Source organism: Hypanus sabinus, chromosome 28 (genome assembly GCF_030144855.1).
Source record: "Hypanus sabinus isolate sHypSab1 chromosome 28, sHypSab1.hap1, whole genome shotgun sequence".
NCBI classification, from domain to species: domain Eukaryota; kingdom Metazoa; phylum Chordata; class Chondrichthyes; order Myliobatiformes; family Dasyatidae; genus Hypanus; species Hypanus sabinus.
The window spans coordinates 42212185-42233264 of NC_082733.1; the positions used below are offsets into that span (position 1 = coordinate 42212185).

General features: G+C 44.8%; 1 protein-coding gene across 1 annotated transcript in view; it reads left to right on the forward strand.

Moving 5' to 3' along the window:
* The window catches only part of LOC132382623 (A disintegrin and metalloproteinase with thrombospondin motifs 7-like), a 205884-nt gene extending 187828 nt beyond the window's left edge, over positions 1-18056 (forward strand). The window contains exon 24 of the mRNA XM_059953029.1: positions 9380-18056. Within this exon, the coding sequence (XP_059809012.1) occupies positions 9380-9537 (158 nt within the window). The 3' untranslated portion in view covers positions 9538-18056. The remainder of the gene's footprint in view (positions 1-9379) is intronic.
* Positions 18057-21080: the final 3024 nt, after the last annotated feature.

Genomic DNA, 21080 nt, shown 5'->3' on the forward strand with positions numbered 1-21080 from the left:
CCACGAGTTACTAACCATACTAACCTAACACGCCTTTGGAATGTAAGGGAAAGCCAGAATAACTGGAGTAAATGTGACAGGAAGAACGTACAAATTCCTTACAGACATTGGTGTGGATTGAACTCCACCAAGTCAATTTAGTCACAGATTATGATAATTATCTGCAATAGTTGCATGTACAAAGGGAGGACAGGAGGATGAATACAGGGCCCTGGTGGAGGACCTTGTTGGATGTTGCAAGCTGAATCATCTGCAGCTCAACATCAGTAAAACAAAGGAGATGGTGATGGACTTCAGAAAGACTAAGCCTGCACTACTCCTTGTTACTGTTGATGGTGAGGATGCAGATGAGGTGAGGACCTACAAGTACCTGGGATGCACCTGGATGACAGACTTGAGTGGAGAACCAACACAGAGGCTGTGTACAAGAAGGGGCAGAGTTGCCTCTACTTCCTGAGGAGGCTGAGGTCTTCTGGGGTATGCAGGCCTTTCCCTCACATGTTCTATCAGTCTGGTGTCACCAGTACAAACTTCTATGCAGTGGTGTGCTGGGGCAATGGCATCAACAGGGGTGATACCAACAGGCTCAATGAACTGATTAGAAAGACTGGCTCTGTTATAGGAGTCTAACCAGACACACTGGAGGCTGTGGTCGAACAAAGGACATTGCGGAAAATCCTGGCAATTCTGGACAATGTTTCTCACCCTCTGCGTGCCACCTTGGCTGAATGGAGGAGCACTTTTAGTAATAGACTGAGACAACTGTGCTGCTCCAAAGAGCACTGTGTGAGATTCATTCTTACCCTCAGCCATTAGGCTTTATAATGAGTCACCCTCTAGTCGGGGAAGTGATGACTCCCTCTTTTTAGGCTGTTTGAGGTAACATTTTTTATTCTTTCTAATTTCTCTTCCAATATTTGTATATCTGTGCACTTGTAATGCTACTATGACACTGTCATTTCCGTTGTGATCAATAAGGTATCTATCTATCTAATCAGCAGATGCCAGCCTGGGGCCCACAGACCCCCTGCCTAATGGTATTGGTCCATGGTAGAAAAAAGGTTGGGAACCCCTAATCTAAAAGAAGACAGCACAGTGGGAACTGCAGAGATTGACTCAAGTACCCAGTCCCTTCCCCCCCACCCCCCCCCCAGAGACTGAGTAGCTAGTTTGACCCATCTTAACTGGGTTAAGATAATGTGTCCAATTTAACCAACAGTGGATATTGAATTATTGGATATGAATGAATTGGTATGAACCCTCCAGCATTCTGTGTGTGTAACTCTGGATTTCCATTATCTGCAGAAACTCTTGTGTTTGTTATAAATTATTCCCACTTCCTAAATAGCACTGGACAATTGTTTTTTTGTTTATTATAGACCACTTGAAACTGAACACAAATATGATTTCAGTCTACTTGTATCACGGGGGAATTTGGAGAAACTAACTTTCATTGTATATAATGTGCTTAATTGCAGAACAGTGCTGATGCTTTGCAATAGTTCACATAAGCTAAAAATGTTCTCTTGATGATTCTCGTATTGTTTGAGGCTTCTTGTTTAAGTGTCCATCAGCCAGCATTGATGGATTCCGGTTCCCTGATACTGTTTCTCCATGACTGCAATGTCACCATGCTTGTCACTAACAGCGCCAACATTAGCAGGGAAGAATTCTAACTGGGAATGCAGAAAATGAATCTTTAGTGACATGTTGCACTTCATGGTTTCAGCTTGCATTGTGGGCAACATTTTAATTGATGAATTATGAATTGAAATAACAAATTAGGCAAATTTTGCAATATGGTGCGTGATAGGGAAATTTCATGGCAGCCCAAAATCCATAAGATAAACCCAGGAGTACTCAGAAATCAAGATCTTTGTTGTCCAATGTAAAGGTTTAATGTCAACATACACAATGTGTAGACTAACAGGGTAAATGCTTGACGTATAAGATCAAGTTCAAAAACACAAGGGAACTGGGTGTTGAATTGACAAGTGATAATATAGCCATTCAGCAAAGATACTGCCCCACCTCATGGTCATCAGTGCCGGCTCTATAGTTCCTCGTATCTGAACTCGAGTCAGAAGGGGTGATGCGTGGTCTCGCCATCCAGAAAGTCATGAGACATGGGATCATTGGAGACTTGGCTGTGTGGAATCAGAACTGGTTTGCACACAGAAGGCAGAGGGTGGTAGTAGATGGAGCGTTGTTCTGGCTGGGGGTCTGTGACTCCTCGTGTTCCGCAGGGATCTGTTCTGAGTTCATGCTCTTTGTGGTTTTTATAAATGACTTATAGAAAGATAGAAACCTACAGCACATTACAGGCCCTTCGGCCCACAAAGTTGTGCCGACTACCTAACCTACTCTAGAAACTGCCTAGGATTTCCCTATTGCACAGCCCTCTATTTTTCTAAACTCCATGTACTTATCAAAGACCCTATTATATCCGCCTCCACCAGCTTTGCTGGCAGTACATTCCACACATTCCACTCCCAGTGTGAAAAATTTACCTCTGACATCCTCCTTGTACCTACCTCCGAGCACCTTAAAACTATGACCCCTCGTGTTAGCCATTTCAGCCCTGGGAAAAAGCCTCTGACTATCCACACGATCAAAGCCTCTCATCATCTTATACACCTCGATCAGGTCACCTCTCATCCTCTGACTTGGATGAGGAAATGGAAGGGTGAGTTAGTAAGTTTGCAGATGGCACAAAGGTTGGGGGCGTTGTGGACAGTGTAGAAGGATGTCGTAGGTTACAACGGGACATTGATAGGATGCAGAGCCAGGCTGAGAAATGGAAAATGGAATTCAGTCTGGAGAAGTGTGAAGTGAGACTCTTTAGGAGGTCAAACTTGAAGGCAGAGGACAGGGTTAATGGTAGGATTCTTAGCAGTGTGGAAGAGAGAGATTTTGGGGTCCAAGTTCATAGGTTCCGCAAAGTTGTCATGAATGTTGAAAGAGTGGTTGAGGTGATGGATGGTGTGTTAGGCATCACTAGTTAGGGAAGTGAGTTCAAGAGACATGAGGTAATATTGCAGCTCTATAAAACTTGGTCAGACCACACTTGGAGTATTACATTCAGATCTGGTTGCCACATTATAGGAAGGATGTCGAAATTTTAGAGAGCGCAGAGGTGGTTTACTGGATTAAAAAGCATGTCTTATAAGGGTAGGTTGAGCGAGGTAGGGCTTTTCACTTTGGAGCAAACGGGGGGGTGAGAGATGATTTGATGGAGGTGTACAAGATGATCAGAGGCACGGATCAAGTGGACTCCAGTGACACTTTCCCAGGTGGAAATGGCTAATAGGAGAGGGCATGATTTTAATTTGTTGTAAAGTAGAGGCGGGTGGCTGAGGTGGTTTCTTTACTCGTGAGGGTGGTGTGTTTGTGAAACACCCTGCCAGGGGTGGTGGTGGAGGCAGATATGTTAGGGGCATTTAAGAAACTCTTAGATTGGCACATGGTTGATAAGAAAATAGAGGAGGGAAGGCTAGGTTGAACTGAGAGCAGGATAAAAGATCAGCACAACATTGTGGGCCGAAGGGCCTGTACTGCGCTGTAATATCTATGTTTCATATAGTAAGCTTAAACATAAACACAAGAGATTCTGCAGATGCTGGAAGCCCAGAGCAGCACACACAAACTGCCGGAGGAACTCAACGGGTCAGGCAACATCTACAGATAGGAATAGTCATTGTTTTCCAGAGGTGCTGCCTGACCTGCTGTGTTCCTCCAGCATTTTGTGTGTGTTACTCATGAGAGAAAAAAAAACAGAGTAAACCAGAATTGGGCCCAAAGTGAATTTCTTGAATGGACGCAGATCTTTAGGGAAGTGTGGTCAGAATATGAATCACTGACATAGGTTATGGAATTTCTTCTGTGGCACCAATGTAGTGCAATACATAAAAAGTACTAGAAATTACAGTAAGAAATAGATATTTATTAATTAGTGCAAAGAGAACAAAATGTAGCAAGACAGTATTTATGGGTTCAATGTCCATTCAGTCATCCAATGGCAGAGGGGAAGAAGCTGCTCCTGAAACGTTGAGTGTGTGTCTTCAGGCTCCTGTACCTTCCTATTGATGGTATGATAGGGATCCTTAATGATGGAGTATCACCTTTTTGAGGTATGGCATTTTGAAAATGTCCTGGATACTAAAGAGGCCACTGCTCGTGAAGGGACTGGCTGAGCTTGCAACCCTCCGCAGCAGACAGTTAGAAGCTCTCCCTGGTGCATCTTTAGAGACGTTGTCTGTGTCTGATGGAGATACTGTGAGAGCTGGAATCAAACTGAGCTGTGCAAAGTTTTGAAAACAAGTTCATTACACGAGAGCTCTCGGTCAGATTGGGGCTGGGGGTGGGGACGCACTCAGGTTGCATTTAACATTTGAGCAATTGGGTTGGAAACTGTGTGCTGGACGAAAACTTGGGGACGTGCCAGTGCAAACGAGTAGAAAATAGTTTTCGTTTGGATTTCTTGGGTTTGTTGTTTTTCTGCTCTGACCCCAAGATAACGTTTGTTTCTGGTAAACGCTGACGAAAGAGAAGGAGGCCTTGTTGTGCAAGGCCTTTGTCTCCCAGATTCAATAAATTTGTCTTGTTCTAAGGTCTGACACCCACTGATTATAAGGACCGATGCACAACGACAACTTAATCACAAGTGATCAGAATCAGGGTCAGGTTTAATTTCATCGGCATACCTCGTGAAATTTGTTGGCTTTGCAGCAGCAATATGTGATAAATATAGAAATAAAACTGATTTACTGTAAGTAATGAATGTATATTAGATCATTAAATTAAGATAAGTAGTGCAAAAACAGAAATTTTTAAAAATGTAGTGAGGTAGTGTTTGTGGGTTTAATGTCCATTCAGAAGTCAGATGACAGAGGGGAAGAAGCCGTTCCTGAATCGCTGAGTGTGTGCCTTCAGGCTCTTTTACCTCCATCCTGATGGTAACAATGAGAAGAGGGCATGTCCTGGGTGGTGGGGGTCCTTGATGATGGAAGTCACCTTTCTGAGACTCTGCAGATGCTGGAAATCCGGACCAACACACACAAGATGTTGGAGAAACTCAACAGGTCAGGCAGCATCTGTGGTGGGAAACGAACATTCAGAGTTTCTGACTGAAGCCCTTCAGCAGGACTGCAAGATTTCCTTGCGTGACCCTTCATTAGAACAGGGAAAAATTAGAGGTAAAGGTAAGTGGGGAGATTTTCCCTCCATAGATGCTGCTCGACCTGCTGAGCTCCTCCAGCGTTTTGTGTGTGCTGCTCAATTTCTCTGCAGCCATGTGAAGCTGAGCCAACACCTGCAGTGTAGACGTTCACCTCTGGCCTTCAATCAGCCAGTAAGCCCCACCCCTCCTACACTGACGCCCATGGCAGTAAAAATATGAAATGAAATCATTAGAAAAGTGACATAGGGTTGAAAGGTGTTGACTCATTGTGGATCGAGCTAAGGAACTGCAAGGATAAAAAGACCCTGGTGGGAGTTGTATACAGACTTCCAACAGTAGTAAGGATGTGGTCTACAAATTACAATGGGAGGTAGAAAATGCATGCCAAAAGAGCAATGTTAGAATAGTCATGGGGGATTTCAATATGCAGGTAGGTTGGGAAAATCATGTTGGAGCAGGATTCCAGGAAGGGGAATTTCTAGAGGTCTACAAGATGGCTTTTCAGAGCAGCTCGTGGTTGAGCCCACTAGAGGATCAGCTGTTCTGGATTGGGTGTTGTGCAATGACCCAGAGAGAGTTTAAGTTTGAAGAACCCTCAGGGGTAAGTGATCATAATGTGATCGAATTCACCCTGAAATTTGAGAAGGAGAAGCTAAAGTCAGATGTATCAATATTACAATGGAGTAAAGGGAATTACGGAGGCCTGAGAGGAGTTAGCCAGAATTGATTGGAAAAAAAACACTGGCTGGGATGACGGCAGAGCAGCAATGGCTGGAATTTCTGGAAGCAATTTGGAATTTGGAATGTATACATTCCAAAAAGGCAAGATGACACAATATGGTTAGCAAGGGAAGTCAAAGCCAGCAAAAAAGGTGAAAGAGAGGGCAGATAATAGGGCAAAGATTAGTAGGAAGTTAGGGGATTGGGAATTTTTAAATGCCAACAGAAGGCAACTAAATAGTCATTAAGAACGGAAAGATGGAATACGAGAATAAGCTGGCCGATAATATTAAAAAGGATACAAAAAAATTTCTTTAGATACACAAAGTGTAAAAGAAAGCTGAGAGTGGATACTGAGAACTGCTGGAGAGTTAGTAATGGTGGAAAGGAAATGGCAGATGAACCAAGTAAGTATTTTGCATCAATCATCATTGTGGAAAATGCTAGCAGAATGGTGGAAATCCCAGGTGTCAGGGGTCAAGAAGTGTGTTAAAGTTACCATTACTAGAGAGAAGGCTGTTGGGAAACTGAAAGATAAGTCACCTGGACCAGAGAGGCTACAGAAGGACTTAGACAGATTAGGAGAATGGGCAAAAAAGTGACAGGTGGGATACAGTGTCGGGAAGTGTATGGTCATGCACTTTGGTCGAGGAATTGAAATGGTTGAGTATTTTCTAAATGAAGGGAAAATACAAAACTCTGAGGTACAAAGCGTCTTGGGAGTCCTTGTGCAGGATTCCCTAAAGGCTAATTTGCAGGTTGAGTCTGTGGTGAGGAAGGCAAATGCAATGTCAGCATTCATTTCAAGAGGTCTAGAATATAAAAGCAAGGATGTAATATTGAAACTTTATAAAGCACTGGGGAGGCCTCACTTGGAGTATTGTGAACAGTTTGGGCCCCTTATCTTAGAAAGAATGTGCTGAAACTGGAGAGGGTTCAAAGGAGGTTAATGAAAATGATTCCAGGATTAAAAGGCTTGTCATATGAACAGCATTTGATGGCTCCGGGCCTCTACTCACTGGAATTCAGAAGAATGAGGGGTGACCTCATTGAAACCTATCAAACGGTGAAAGGCTGGATCAGAGAGGATGTTTCCTATAGTGGGAGAGTCGAAGATCACAGGATGCAGCTTCAGAACAGGCAGTGTCCTTTAGAATGGAAATGAGGAGGAATTTCTTTAGCCAGAGAGTGGTGAATCTGTGGTGTTCTTTCCACAGGCAGCTGTGGAGGCCAAATCTTTATGTATATTTCAGGGAGGGGTTGATAGTTTCTTGATTGGTCAGGGCATGAAGGGATGTGGTGGGGGGGGGGGGGAGAGCCAGTTGATTGGAGCTGAGAGGGAAAATGGATCAGCTATGATGAAATGGCGGAGCAGACTTGATGGGCCAAATTGCCTGATTCTGCTCCTAAATACTGTACTGGCGACCACACATTAACAAATTTCACAATGTATTTTAAACCTGATTCTGATTCTGGTTCATGTCATGATTTTTTTTGCGGCAGCGGTAGAGTGTGCTACTTCACATTGCTGCAGTACTGTGCAAATGCCCTAGCTGCATAGCCCTGGACTTTCGCACAGTACTGTAAATGTGAGAAATAAAAAAATGTCAAGCAAAAAGCTAAGCTTCAAGCTAACGTAAGCTGAGCCCAGCTGTCCGTGTGAGTGATGACAGAAACATCTGCTCCTCATCTCTGGTCACTATTGTAATAATATTTCACAGAGCAGAATAAAATCGTTAAGAATCAGTCTCCACTGGACGCCTCGGAGTCCCTTGATGATGCTTTCATGAAAACCATGAGGTTGTGACCTTTTGCGTCCATTTTAAGGTCAAAGCTGTTGCCTCTGGTCACCGAGAGATTTACTTCCAAGCTCATCGTCCCTCTCAGATTTTCTTCAAGGGAAATGTAAAGGGGAGGGAGGTTGGCCGCAGCTAAACAAAGGCCTGGTCGGTCTCAGACCGTTCTGAGCTCAGTGCCTCAGACAGGACGTCCTGGCTTTCAAAGCGGTGTGTCACTGGATTTAAAATGTCACCGTGGTTCACAGAGTTAGTGTATGAGGAGAGATTGCGCAGAGTGGATGTGTTTACTGGTCCGTGGGAAGCTGGGGGTCGACTAAATTGAGGCTGTTGAACTGAGATGAAAGGAGGCTGTTCCCTTTAGTAGGGGATTCAAGGCAAAATATATAAAATCTTAAAAGACAAAGCCAACAATCAGAGAGAGGAAAGATACAGTGAACCTGGTGGCACAGGGCCACCATCCCCTTCCCTGGGTCTCCCTTTCTTGCTTTCTGCACCCTCTCTTTCCCTGAGCTCTCTCCTTCCCTGTATCCTCTCACCAGTCAGTGCCTTCAAGATGTGGTCACTGTGGAACGATTGAAGCGTTACAGCCAGGTCGCAAACCGCGAGCTCCCTGCCCAGGAATGTGTCGGCCTTCAGATAATCTGTCTTAGGAATGTTGGAACTGTTGCATTGGATAGCAAGCTCCAGGTCTCAGGAGTGGGAACAGCAGGGCTGTAGGAAGTTTGTGATTGCTCTGGAGAGGCCGCAGGGAAATATCCACAGCTGGGGAGGGTGACCTGTGGGCCTTTGGAAAAGAAAAGGCTTCTGTAAAATAATGAGGGTTTCTGTGCAACCCTTCTTCTTGGGCCATTACCTCCCAGGCCATCGATGACCTCCCATCTGCATCGTCCCAAGTCAATGGTCTGGTTGGAGGTCATCAATGTTTCTGTAATCCACTGTACAGGGGATCGGCCGAAACAGCTTCACAGAGTTCCGTTAGCCAGCCTCACCTGTTTCCACCTCACACCATGGGGTTGTAGGGTTGGACATTGAGAGGCAGGTGGAACAATTCCTCACTATTTTAAATGTATTGCACTGTGCTGCTGCTGCATGACAACAGCAAATTTCATGACATATGTCAATGACAAAAATCTTGATTGTGATAAGTAGGGTAGTGTTCATGGGCTCACAGACCGTTCAAAAATCTGGTGTCTGCGGGGAGGGGATGGGGTAATGTCGAGTGAGGTCTTCAGGCTCCTGCACAAGTTCACAGAGAGTTGTAAACTCAGTCAGTTCCATCATGAGCACTAGCCTCCATAGTATCCAGGACATCTTCAAGGAGCGATGCCTCAAAAAGGCAGCGTCCATCATTAAGGATGTCCTGGATGCTGAGGGTCCGTAGTGATTCCATCCATCTGTCAAGTTTTGCATAGTTGCGACAAGTTTGTTTGGTGTTCTGTCAGTACAGAACAGTTTTCGAGCAGGATTATGCTCAGATTATTAGTTGTCTAATCACCAGAAGTAATTTTGTACCCTGTCAAATTCCTTCACATGATTGAAGTGTTCATGTATCACAACACGGATGTGCCAGCAGTCATATGCAAATTTGTACCCAGGGACAGGAGATCCCAAGGGAAAGAGGGACAGCAGACAGTTTACTGATAACTAACAGGCGCTTTTACCTGTATCTTTCCCCGCCAAGGTTACACCTGCAAGCGTAATCGGCTGACCTTCGCATTCTGCCAGACGCTGAAGCTCTTGGGCCGCTGTTACCTGCAGACCGTCCAGGCACAGTGCTGCAAAACGTGCCAGCGACACGAAGCGAGAGACCGCGGTAACGAGCGCATCTCACGGAGGTGAGCGGCCAGCCTGGAACGCAATGCAGGAAAAGAGAGACTTTTCAGAGATAAATGATACGGGGAGAAGTATCACAGTGACTGAAAGGTGCCAAAAGCAATTCAGGAAAAAGAAAGATTACAAAAGAAAACACTGAAATCTGGAGGGTTTTTAAAAATATTTATGTATACGTAATGAGAGAGACTTTCTTTCAGTATTCTTGTTTATGCAACCATTTGTCAGGACCACAAACCTGACTGTGGGTTGAAGCAAGATTTTACAGTATTGTGATTGCAGGATAAGGCCTGAGGCCCATGGTTGCTATAGTTACGTATCATCCTTTCAAATAAGTGGTGCTCCAATGTTTGAAGAATGACACTTTCCTTTCCCATTGGTAGCACAGCCTCAGCCGTCTCTTCAGAGCGGTTCAGAGATCAAAGTTCAAAATGTACGCTTTTGTCAACTTGCACAACCGCGAGATTCAGCCTCTTGCGGGCATTCACAGTAAATGCAAAGAAATCAATGGAATCAATGAAAAACTACACACAGACAAGATGGGACAGGAATGAAGGTGTCTTTTGGTGCTCTGTGTCTGATCATCGCCCTGTACCCTATCCCAGGTGGTGACGGACAGCACAGAACCTTTTCATACTTGAACATTTTTTTATATAAAAAAACTTATTTTCAACTTTTAGAACTTCTTATTGAGCATTTATCATTGTACGTTATTCTGAATACAGAGCCATGGTGCTAATACATAAGAAACATTGTAAAACCTACATCTATCACGAGAGGACATGGGCCACACTCATTTCTGTGCTGAAGGGTGTGTGTGTGCACACATGTGAGCGAGTGTGTGTGTGTGCCTGTGTGTGTATGTGTGTGAGTGTGTATCTGTGTGTTTGTTACTAAGGAACTGAACATTCTGTCTCATTACAAGAAGGATCGTTTCAAACAGCTGCCGATGATGTTGGAGTCCCTACTGTGAACTCTCCTGGGACCATATTGAATGGAATCCTTTTATATTACGTCCATAGAGTTTGCAGGTTTGAGTTTAAGGCAAATGGAGGGTGTTTAATTCATTCCAGCAGTGTAATCCCTTCAGTTCCCTTCCCCCCCCTTTATTTCTTTGTTTCCCTGCAACAGATTCACTCTCACCTCCCGTCAACGCTTCCTCGATCTTTTTAAAGATTAATTTGTCATGTGTATATTGAAACATCAAAACATACAGTGAATGGTGCCGTTTGCATTAACGAGGAAGTGTTGGGGCAGCCCACAAGTGTTGCTGTGCTTCCAGCGCCAACGTGGCGCGCCCACAGTTTATTAACCCTAACCCGGACAATTTCGGGAAGAGAGAAGAAACCAGAGCTCTCGGAGGAAACCCACACGGTCACAGGGAGAACGTGCAGACTCCTTACAGACGGTAGCAGGAATTGAATCCCGATCACTGGCACTCTAGAGCGCTATTGAACTTTTTTGCGACCTACCTGCACGAGGGGCAATTGACAGTGGCCGGTTTAACCTACCAGTGGGACATGAGAGGGGAAACCAAAGCACCCGAGGGGGAAACTCGGACATGAACAATGCCCGAGGTGAGGAATGAGCCTGGGTCTCTGATACAGCAAAGCACGGCTCCCACCCTCCACTACCTGAAGCAGAGTGAGGGGGAAGAGGTTTCAATCTGCCTCTGACCTGGGTTGTTCCAGATCTGCGAATGCTCACTGCTACATCTAAACGCAAAAGGAAATGGCACAGAATTCCTCTTGCAGTGAGTGAATTTATTATCAAAGTATTAACCGTATATGGGAGCAGAATTAGGCCATTTGGCCCATCAAGTCAGCTCCGCCATTTCATCATGGCTGATCCATTTTCCCTCTCGGCCCCAATATCCTGCCTTCTCCCCATATCCCTTCATGCTCTGGCTAATCAATCTATCAACCTCTGCCTTAAATACACCCAATCACTTTGCCTCCACAGCCGCCTGTGGCAATGAACTGCACAGATTCACCACCCTCTGGCTAAAGAAATTCCTCCTCATCTCAATTCTGAGGCTGTGCCCTCTGGTTCTAGACTCCCCCACCATCGGAAACATCCTCTCCACATCCACTCTATCAAGGCATTTCAACATTCAGCAGGTTGCAATGAGATTCCCCCCCCCACCCCCATTCTTCTGAATTCCAGCAAGTACAAGCCCAGAGCAATCAAACATTCCTCATGTGATAAACCTTTCAGTTCTGGAATCATTTCCGTGAACCTTCTTTGAACCCTCTCCAAAGTCATCACATTTATACACTATCTTGAGATTAATTTTCTTACAGGCGTTCACAGGAAGATAAAGCAAGCCTGTAGAACTCATGATAAGCTATACGTAGTAAAGGCTGACAAGTATCCAGTGTGCAACAGAAGACAAACTGTGCAAATAATTAAAAACTTCCCAGCACTGGTGCCCTCATTTGACAAGGACAAGCACAATGTCTCCCCAACTTGTCACCTAACAGAAACACCCCTTCCTGATGTTCCATGCGAGTTCTCAGCAGGTCAGGCATCATCTATGCAGAGGACATCATCCTCTATAGTTATCTCTGCCATCTTCAACGGGATCCTATAACTTAACACATCCTTTCCTCCCACTCCCTGCTTTCCATAAGGAACTCTCTCTATGTGACTACTTTGTCCACTTGTCCCTCCTCACTTATCTCCCACCTGGCACACATGCCCCTTTCCACCTTCTCCCTCACCACCAGTCAGAACCCCAAACTAACCATCTTGTCCAGGGTTCGGTTTCCTATTTGGTGCTCCCGGTGTGGTTTACATCGGTGATACCCAACATAGACTGCTTCATCGAGCACCTTCGCCCTGCCTCCCAGTGACCACCCATTTCAAATGAACTTCCCATTCCCTGTCTGACTTGCCTGTTCATTGCCTCCTCTACTGCCATGAAGAGGCCACGCTTTGCAACCTCATATTCCATTGTGGTAGCTTCAACCTGAGGGCTTGAACATTAATTTTTTCTAACTTCTGGTAACTTCCATTCCATATTCTGGTTCTCCACTCACCCCTTCTCCTCCCCTACCCATTACCTCCCTCTGGTGCCCCTTCTTGCTTTTCTCCCACGGTCCACTCTCCTCTCCGATCAGATTCCTTCTTCTTCAGCCCTCTACCTCTTCCACCTGTCACCTCCCAGCTTCTTACTTCATTTCCTGGTCTCACCTGTCACCTGTCAGCTTGTACTTTTCCCCTCCCCGCACCCTCTTATTCTGGCTTCTTCCCCCTTCCTTTCCAGTCCTGAGGAGACTGTTTTATTCATTTCCAAAGTTGTTGCCTGGCCTGCTGAGTTTCAACAGCATTTTGTGTGTGTGTTGCTCAAGACTTCCAGCAGCTGCAGAATCTCTGGTGTTCACCACTGGAGTTCGTGCTGGGCAAGAGATCTTGTCTCCGTGTTGCTGTGTTTCAGTAGAACGCTGGAGGTCTGTTTGTGGTTTGAATGTTAGATCAGACTAATGAGTTCAGTGCCAGGCGTCATTTAAATGTTTTAGGTTCTTATTAAACTTATTTTTATCAAGTCCTTTGGTCTGATTCTCGCAGACTGATTTTGTGTTGAAGGATTTGGTAACAGGTTTTTTAAAATTTCCTTATTTGAGGTGGCTCTGACTGGCCACTTTTTAATTGCCCATTTTAAACCTTTGTTGGTGAGGTGTAATTTTAGAGTCCCTCAGCAGCTGAAGAGGCCCTTCAGCCCGTTGAGTCCATGACAACCACCAAGCATCCATCTACAGTAATCCCAATGTGTTCCCCTGCAAACACCCCCAGATTCCGTCACATATACACACACACTGGGGGCAACATACAGGTGCCAATTGAAGATAAAGGTCTTAAAGATTAGTTTTATTTGTCACACGTAAGCGAAACCTACAGTGAAATATGTTGTTTTGCAACAACGACCAATGGGGTTTGAGGATGTGCTGGGGGCAGCCCGCAAGTGTCACCACCCTCCCATCGGCAACGTAGTATTCCCACAACTTGCTGACCCTATCCATTATTCTTTTGGAGGTAATGAGAGCACTGGGGCGAAACCCACGCGGTCACGGGGAGAACATACAAACTCTTTACGGACAGCGGATGGAATTGAACCCAGCTCACTAGTGCTGTGAAGCATTACGCTGACCACTACGCTACCTGGCGCCCTAATTTAGCTTAATCTACCAAATCAGATGGTTCTGAAACCGGCGTGCCCTGGGTCAGAGGAAGCGCTTCAGTCGATTCTCCCCTGTGTGCTTAACCGCCTAGATCCTGTACGTGACTGAGTGTTACTCTTGCTGAGTTGGTTGCTTTTAATCAGTGATTCTCAACGGCCCCCTTAGGAGCTCTTCTCAGGTTCCAGGGCCCCCCTTTCAAGCAGGTATACAACAGGAATAGATAGACAGAAAATCATTTATTATCGAACACCAAGAAAACTTGAACATTCCGACATACTGGACAACACTTAAAAAAAGACTGTATGAAATTAAACATCTATCAGGCCTAATGCGATCCTTGAGCTTGGTGCTTTTCTGCAAGTTTCATAATATCAGGCTCCAAATTAGACAAAGAGAGTGGGAGGTCACCTCTCGTGATATCGATTCTCTTCCTGGATTTTGTCAAGAAAACTACCTTGCAGAATCTGCTGTCAACCAAATAATATATCCAAACACATAAACTTTAAAGTTACTAGGGTAAAATAGGCCTAGCAGGACACGCTGATCTTCGGAGAATGAAGGATGGCGATCATGGATGCGAGAACCCTTGATTGAATACGCTGACCTGGTGCAGTCTGATTCGCGACTGACTCTGAAGCGAGGCTGTGTGGGAGGAGCTTAAGCAAGAATTTACCAGGTGCACCAAATTCAAACAGTGTGTTGGAAAGATATTATAAATAGGAGGCAAACTATTGACTCCAGTGGAGGTTGCTGCTTGGGTATTTCATGGATTCAGTTACCAGGGCCCCCATAAACCCTTGGGGCTCCCCTTCTCACAGTTTTCAGTCAGTGGCCCCCTTCAAATGAGTCAGGGCCCCTAAGGGGGCCATATGGCCCCTGTTAAGAATGGCTGCTTTCGATCAGGGGTTCCTGTGGGACCCCAGGTTGGGAGCCCCTGGTTTAGAGTCTCTTCTTTGCAAACCCATTGGATGGGAGTTGAGTGTTCAGCTCTGCATATCGCCAAGCTGAAGGTAAGCTGCAAAATCTGGAAACTGAATAGAAGGTGGAACAGTACGGACCCTTCAACAAACGATGTTGTGTCAACCTCTGAACCTACTCCAGTATCAAACTAACCCTTCCTTCCCACATAGTCTTCCATTTCTCTATTATCCATGTTCTTAACATATCTGCCTCTACCATCACCCTGGCAGGGTGTTCCATGCACCCACTCTGTGTGAAAAAACCTACCTCTGGCACCCCAGCTCTATACAGTGCGTCATAGGCACCCCAGCTCTATACAGTGCATTATAGGCACCCCAGCTCTATACAGTGCGTCATAGGCACCCCAGCTCTATACAGTGCGTCATAGGCACCCCAGCTCTATACAGTGCGTGTCAAAACTTTTACACAGAACTGTAAGCATATTGTACTTTCCTTTCTAGTCCTTGTGAAGGTTCTCATCCCAAAACGTCGATTGTTTATACCCCTCCATAGATGCTGTCTGACCTGCTGAGTTCCTCGAGCATTTTGTGCATTGCTAAATTAAATGTCGGTCATCTCTATTCAGGAAACACACAAAGCTTTCTAGGCTTTGCTCAGACCACAGTTGGAGGATTGTGAGCCCCTTATCTAAGAAAAGATCTGCTGGCGTTGGAGGGGGTCCCGAAGAGGTTCCCAAGAATGATCCTGGGAATGAAAGGGTTGATGTACAAAGTCATAGAGAAGTACAGCTCAGAAACAGGCCCTTCGGCTCATCTAGTCCATGCCAAAATCATTTAAATTACCTACTCCTATTGTCCTGCACTGCGACCATAGTTCCCCAAATCCCTACCATCCATGTACCTACCTAAACTTCTCTTAAACGTTGAAATCAAACTCACATGCACCACTGGTGCAGGCAGCTCATTGCAAAGAATACAGTCCTAATCTATTCAATCTTTTCTTACAACTCAGGTCCCCCAGACCCAGCAACATCCTGATGAATTTCTCTGCACTCTTTCAACCTTATTTACATCCTTCCTGTAGGTAGGTGACAAAAACTACACACAATACTCCAAATTAGGCCTCACCAATGTCTTATACAACTTCAACATAACATCCCATCTCCTGTACTCAATACATTGGTTTATGAAGGCCAATTTGCCAAAAGCTTTCTTTACAGTCCTGTCTACCTGTGACGCCACTTTCAATGAATTATGTACCTGAATTCCCAGATCCCTTTGTTCTACCACACTCCTCAGTGACTTAGCATTCAGTGTGTAAGACCGACCCTGATTGGTCCCATCGAAGTGCAAAACCTCGTACTTACCTGCATTAGATTCCATCTGCCATTTTTCAGCCCATTTTTCCAGCTGATGCAGATCCTTCCGCAAGCCGTGATAACCTTCCTCACTGTCCACTACATCCCCAGTCTTGGCGTCATCTACAAATTTGCTGATCCAGTTAGCCACATTATCATCCAGATCATTGATGTAGATGACAAACAACAATGGACCCAGCACGATCTCTGTGGCACACCATTAGTCACAGGCTTCCAGTGAGAAGCAACTGTCTACTACCACTCTCTGGCTTCTCCCACAAAGCCAATGTCTAATCCAGTTTACGACCTCATCATTAATGTGGAGTGACTGAACCTTCTTGGCCAGCCTCCCCTGTGGGACCTTGTCAAATGCCTCACTAAAGTCTATGAAAACAACACCCACTGCCTTGCCTTCATCCAGTTCCCTGGTAACTTCCTTGAAAAACTCTTTAGGCATGACCTACTATGCACAAAGTCATGCTGACTATCCTTAATCAGTCTATCCAAATACTAATATATCCAGTCCCTTTCAATACCTTCCAATAGCTTTCTCATGACTGATGTCAGATTCATCAGCCTATAATTTCCTGCTTTCTGTTTAGAGCCCTTTTTTAAACAGTGGAACAACATTGTCTATCCTCCAATCCTCTGGTACCTTTCCCGTCACTAAGGATGTTTTAAATATCTCTGCTCGGGCCCCAGCAATTTCTGCACTTGCCTCTTGTAGTGTCGGAGGGAACACCTTGTTAGGCCCTAGGGATTTGCCTCAGGATAGCAAACACCCCTTCCTCTGTAAACTGTACAGGGTCCATGAAGTTGCCTCACTTCTATAGACTCTTTATCCATCTCCTGAGTAAATACAATGCAAAGAATGCATTTACGATCCATTCCATTTTGTTTTGATCCATTCATGGATTACCATTCAGGTCTTCCAGACGACCAATTTCGTCCCTTGCAATCCTTTTGCTCTTAACATTCCTTTGGAATCCCTTGGGATTCTCCTTCACCTTGTCTGCTGGAGCAACTTCATGCCTTCTTTTAGCCTTCCTGATTTCTTTCTCAAGTGTTGTCTTGAATTTCTTGTACTCCATAAACACTTCATTTGTTTCTACGTGCCTGTATCTGCAATGAACTTCTTTTTTCACTTAATCAGGACCTCAATATCTACTGAAAACTAAGGTTCCCTACACTTGTTATCTTTACCTTTTATCCTGACAGGTACATACAAGCTTCGTACTCAAGATTTTGCTTTTGAAGGCCAAATACATCCTTGCCTGTCCCAGGAACAGTTCCTGCTGATTGGAGGGTGGCTAATGTTGTCCCACTTTTCAAGAAAGGAGGGAGAGAGAAAACAGGGAATTATAGACCGGTTAGCCCAGGGGTCGGCAACCCGCGGCTCTGGAGCCGCATGCGACTCTTTTATCTCTGTGCTGCGGCTCCCCGTGGTTTGTTAGTTTTTGAAATATAATTTGAAATTTGAAGATTATGGTGATTTTGTACAATCTAAATAAAAAGTTGTGGCGACCCCATTTCCTGGCACATCCGAACCGGCTCACAATTAGCCACCGTTCCGGCTAAGGGAGATAGCCTACGGGGGTTTGTGAGTACGTGTCTTTTGGAGCATCCGCGCCCACGGGGGGCGGGTTGAGGGAGGTTTTAAAGCAAGGCTGTTTAGTTCGAATAAAGTTATCTTTGACTGCAGTGTTGTTATCTTAGCGCTGCGTGTAGCACACCGCCACAACGTGTTTTTTATCACTATTAATATACGTCACCACTGCCAATGCCTGACACCCGCCAGTGCGCGATTTCTTTTAATTTTTCGATCGAAGGTAGGCTAACTATGGAGCAACCTTCAACCCAACGTTTTTTTTTTGGAGTTCAAAATGTTTTTGTTGCATGCAGAAATGTAATTTCGTTTTCTCTGCAGGAGTTCATCAATTTCATAAATGCAACACATTATAGTTTGTTTATACATAGCATAAAGGCAAAAAAAAACCGTTGTATGCAGTGTTATTTCATTTTAAATGTCAAACGGGTTTTGTGGCTCCCAGTGTTTTCTTTTCTGTGGGAAATGGGTCCACATGGCTCTTTCAGTGGTAATGCTTGCCGACCCCTGGGTTAGCCTGACGTCAATGGTGGGAAAGATGTTGGAGTCACATTAGGGCACATGGTATTGGGGGGCAGAGTACTGACATGGATTGAAAATTGGCTGGCTGACAGGAAACAAAGAGTAGTGATTAACGGGTCCCTTTCGGAATGGCAGGCTGTGACCAGTGGGGTACCGCAAGGTTTGGTGCTGGGACCGCAGCTGTTTACAATATACATTAATGATTTAGATGAAGGGATTAAAAGTAACATTAGCAAATTTGCTGATGACACAAAGCTGGGTGGCAGTGTGAAATGTCAGGAGGATGTTATGAGAATGCAGGGTGACTTGGACAGGTTGGGTGAGTGGGCAAATGTATGGCAGGTGCAGTTTAATGTGGATAAATGTGAGGTTATCCACTTTGGTGGCAAGAACAGGAAGGCAGATTACTATCTAAATGGAGTCATGTTAGGAAAAGGGGAAGTACAACAAGATCTAGGTGTTCTTGTACATCAGTCAATGAAAGCAAGCATGCAGGTACAGCAGGCAGTGAAGAAAGCTAATGGCATGCTGGCCTTTATAACAAGAGGAATTGAGCATAGGAGTAAAGAGGTCCTTCTGCAGCTGTACAGGGCCCTGGTGAGACCCCACCTGGAGTATTGTGTGCAGTTTTGGTCTCCAAATTTGAGGAAGGAGATTCTTGCTATTGAGGGAGTGCAGCGTAGGTTCACAAGTTAATTCCTGGAATGGCGGGACTGTCATAAGTTGAAAGATTGGAGCGACTGGGCTTGTATACGCTGGAATTTGGAAGGATGAGAGGGGATCTGATTGAAACATATAAGATTATTAAGGGATTGGACACACTGGAGGCAGGAAACATGTTCCCGCTGATGGGTGAGTCCAGAACCAGAGGCCACAGTTTAAGAACAAGGGGTAGGCCATTTAGAACAGAGATGCGGAAAAACTTTTTCACCCAGAGAGTGGTGGATATGTGGAATGCTCTGCCCCAGAAGGCAGTGGAGGCCAAGTCTCTGGATGCATTTCAAGAGAGAGTTAGATAGAGCTCTTATAGATAGCGGGGTCAAGGGATATGGGGAGAGGGTAGGAATGGGGTACCGATTGTGTATGATCAGCCGTGATCACAGTGAATGGCGGTGCTGGCTAGAAGGGCCGAATGGCCCACTCCTGCACCTACTGTCTATTGTCTCTCTCTCTCTCATTGATGGGGAGAGTTTGTTGCTGATTCTTAAATCAGAGAACTTGGAAAAGAAAGTGATTGTGGCAGAATTTTATATCACAATTCAGCCAATTGTTTTTTTCTGTCGAGTTAGTCTTCCCTCTCACTGTGTGCCCCTTTATTAGGTAGAGAGAGACAGAGAAAGAAAGCCTGTGGTAATCCACTCTTGCCAGATCATTCCTGATAACATTGAAATTGGCCTTTCTTAACCCGCTGACCAGACCTATCTTTTTGCATAGATGCTTTGAAACTTATAGCATTGTGGTCACTGGATGCAAAGTGCTCCCCTACACAAACTTCTGTCACCTCCCCTGTCTCATTCCCAAATAGCAGATCCAGTATCGCACACTCTCTCACTGGGACTTCTATGTACTAATGAAGGAAACTTTCCTGGACACATTTGACAAACTCTATCCCATCCAGTTTGAGAAGCATTTTGATGCCTCTGAATCTGTACTCAAAAGCTCAAAGTAAGTTAATTAATGAAAGAACATATATGTCACCACATACAATCCTGAGATTCATTTTCTTGTGGGCATACTAAATAAGTCCATAATAGAATAATAAGCATAATAGAATCAATGAAAGACCACAGAAACTTGGATGTTCAACCATGTGCAAATACAAAAATAAAGAAATAGTAATATTTCTTCTCTGGGGTACCTGCTGGAGTTTAGAAGAATGAGAGGGGATCTCGTTGAAAACCTATTGAATATTGAAAGAACCAGATAGAGTGGATGTGGAGAGGATGTTTCCAATAGTGGGAGAGTCTAGGGCTAGAAGGCACAGCCTCGATCGAAGGACATCACTTTAGAACAAAGATTAGGAGGAATTTCTTCAGCCAGAGGCTGGTGAGTCTGTGGAATTCATTGGCACAGATGGCTGTGGAGCCAAGTCATTGGGTATATTTAAAGTGAAGGTTGATAGGTTCTTGATTACTAAGGGAGTCAAAGGTTACAGGGAGAGGGCAGGAGAAAGGGATTGAGAGGGATAATAAAGCAGCCACAATGGAATGGTGGAGCAAATTTGATGGGCCAAATGGTCTAATTCTGCTCCTTTGTCTTATGGACAAAACTGGAGCTGTCCAGGGAGATGGAGAAGTTGCAGGGCTGGAAGGGGTTACAAGATTGAGAAACCTTGTTTCCATTTGGGGCTTTTCTGGATCAGAGTCGGTGTGGGTTAGCAATCCCTCACCACGCAGGAAAACTGAGTCTTTACACATCCAGTCCTGGAAAACCAATCATGAACGCACGTACAGATCTCTTCAGGGGCCACTCGTGAAGCCCCTCTGCATTTACCACCTGACTGCCGGCTGGCCAGTGGTAATGCAATCTGTCCCAGCTCCTCAACCACTCCGTTCCCCAATCAATCCAGGCGGAAACTGAGACGACTTCAGAAGGAGCTTTCAGAAATATCTGGAACAACATCAAGAAAGTTTGGGGTTTGATAAATGTTTTAACAAACGAACAAAACAGATTCAGTTCAGTTCCTCCTTGTGTATTCTGGGGTGTGCTCATGTAAGTATGTGAATAGAGAGTGGGACTTCAGGAAATGTACAAAAAATAATTTCCTTCAATTTTTGAAAGAATCAAAGTGATCATTTGTTTTACTGAAAAATGTAAGTCATCTTTAAGATGGACAGATCTAAGATTCATTAATTTATCACATGTACATCGAAACACATCCATTCTTTCCTCACTCTCATCAGGTACAACTTACACAGTGAGTGGTAGGGCATTGAGGAGTTTGGTCAAGCATCTGGGAGTACAG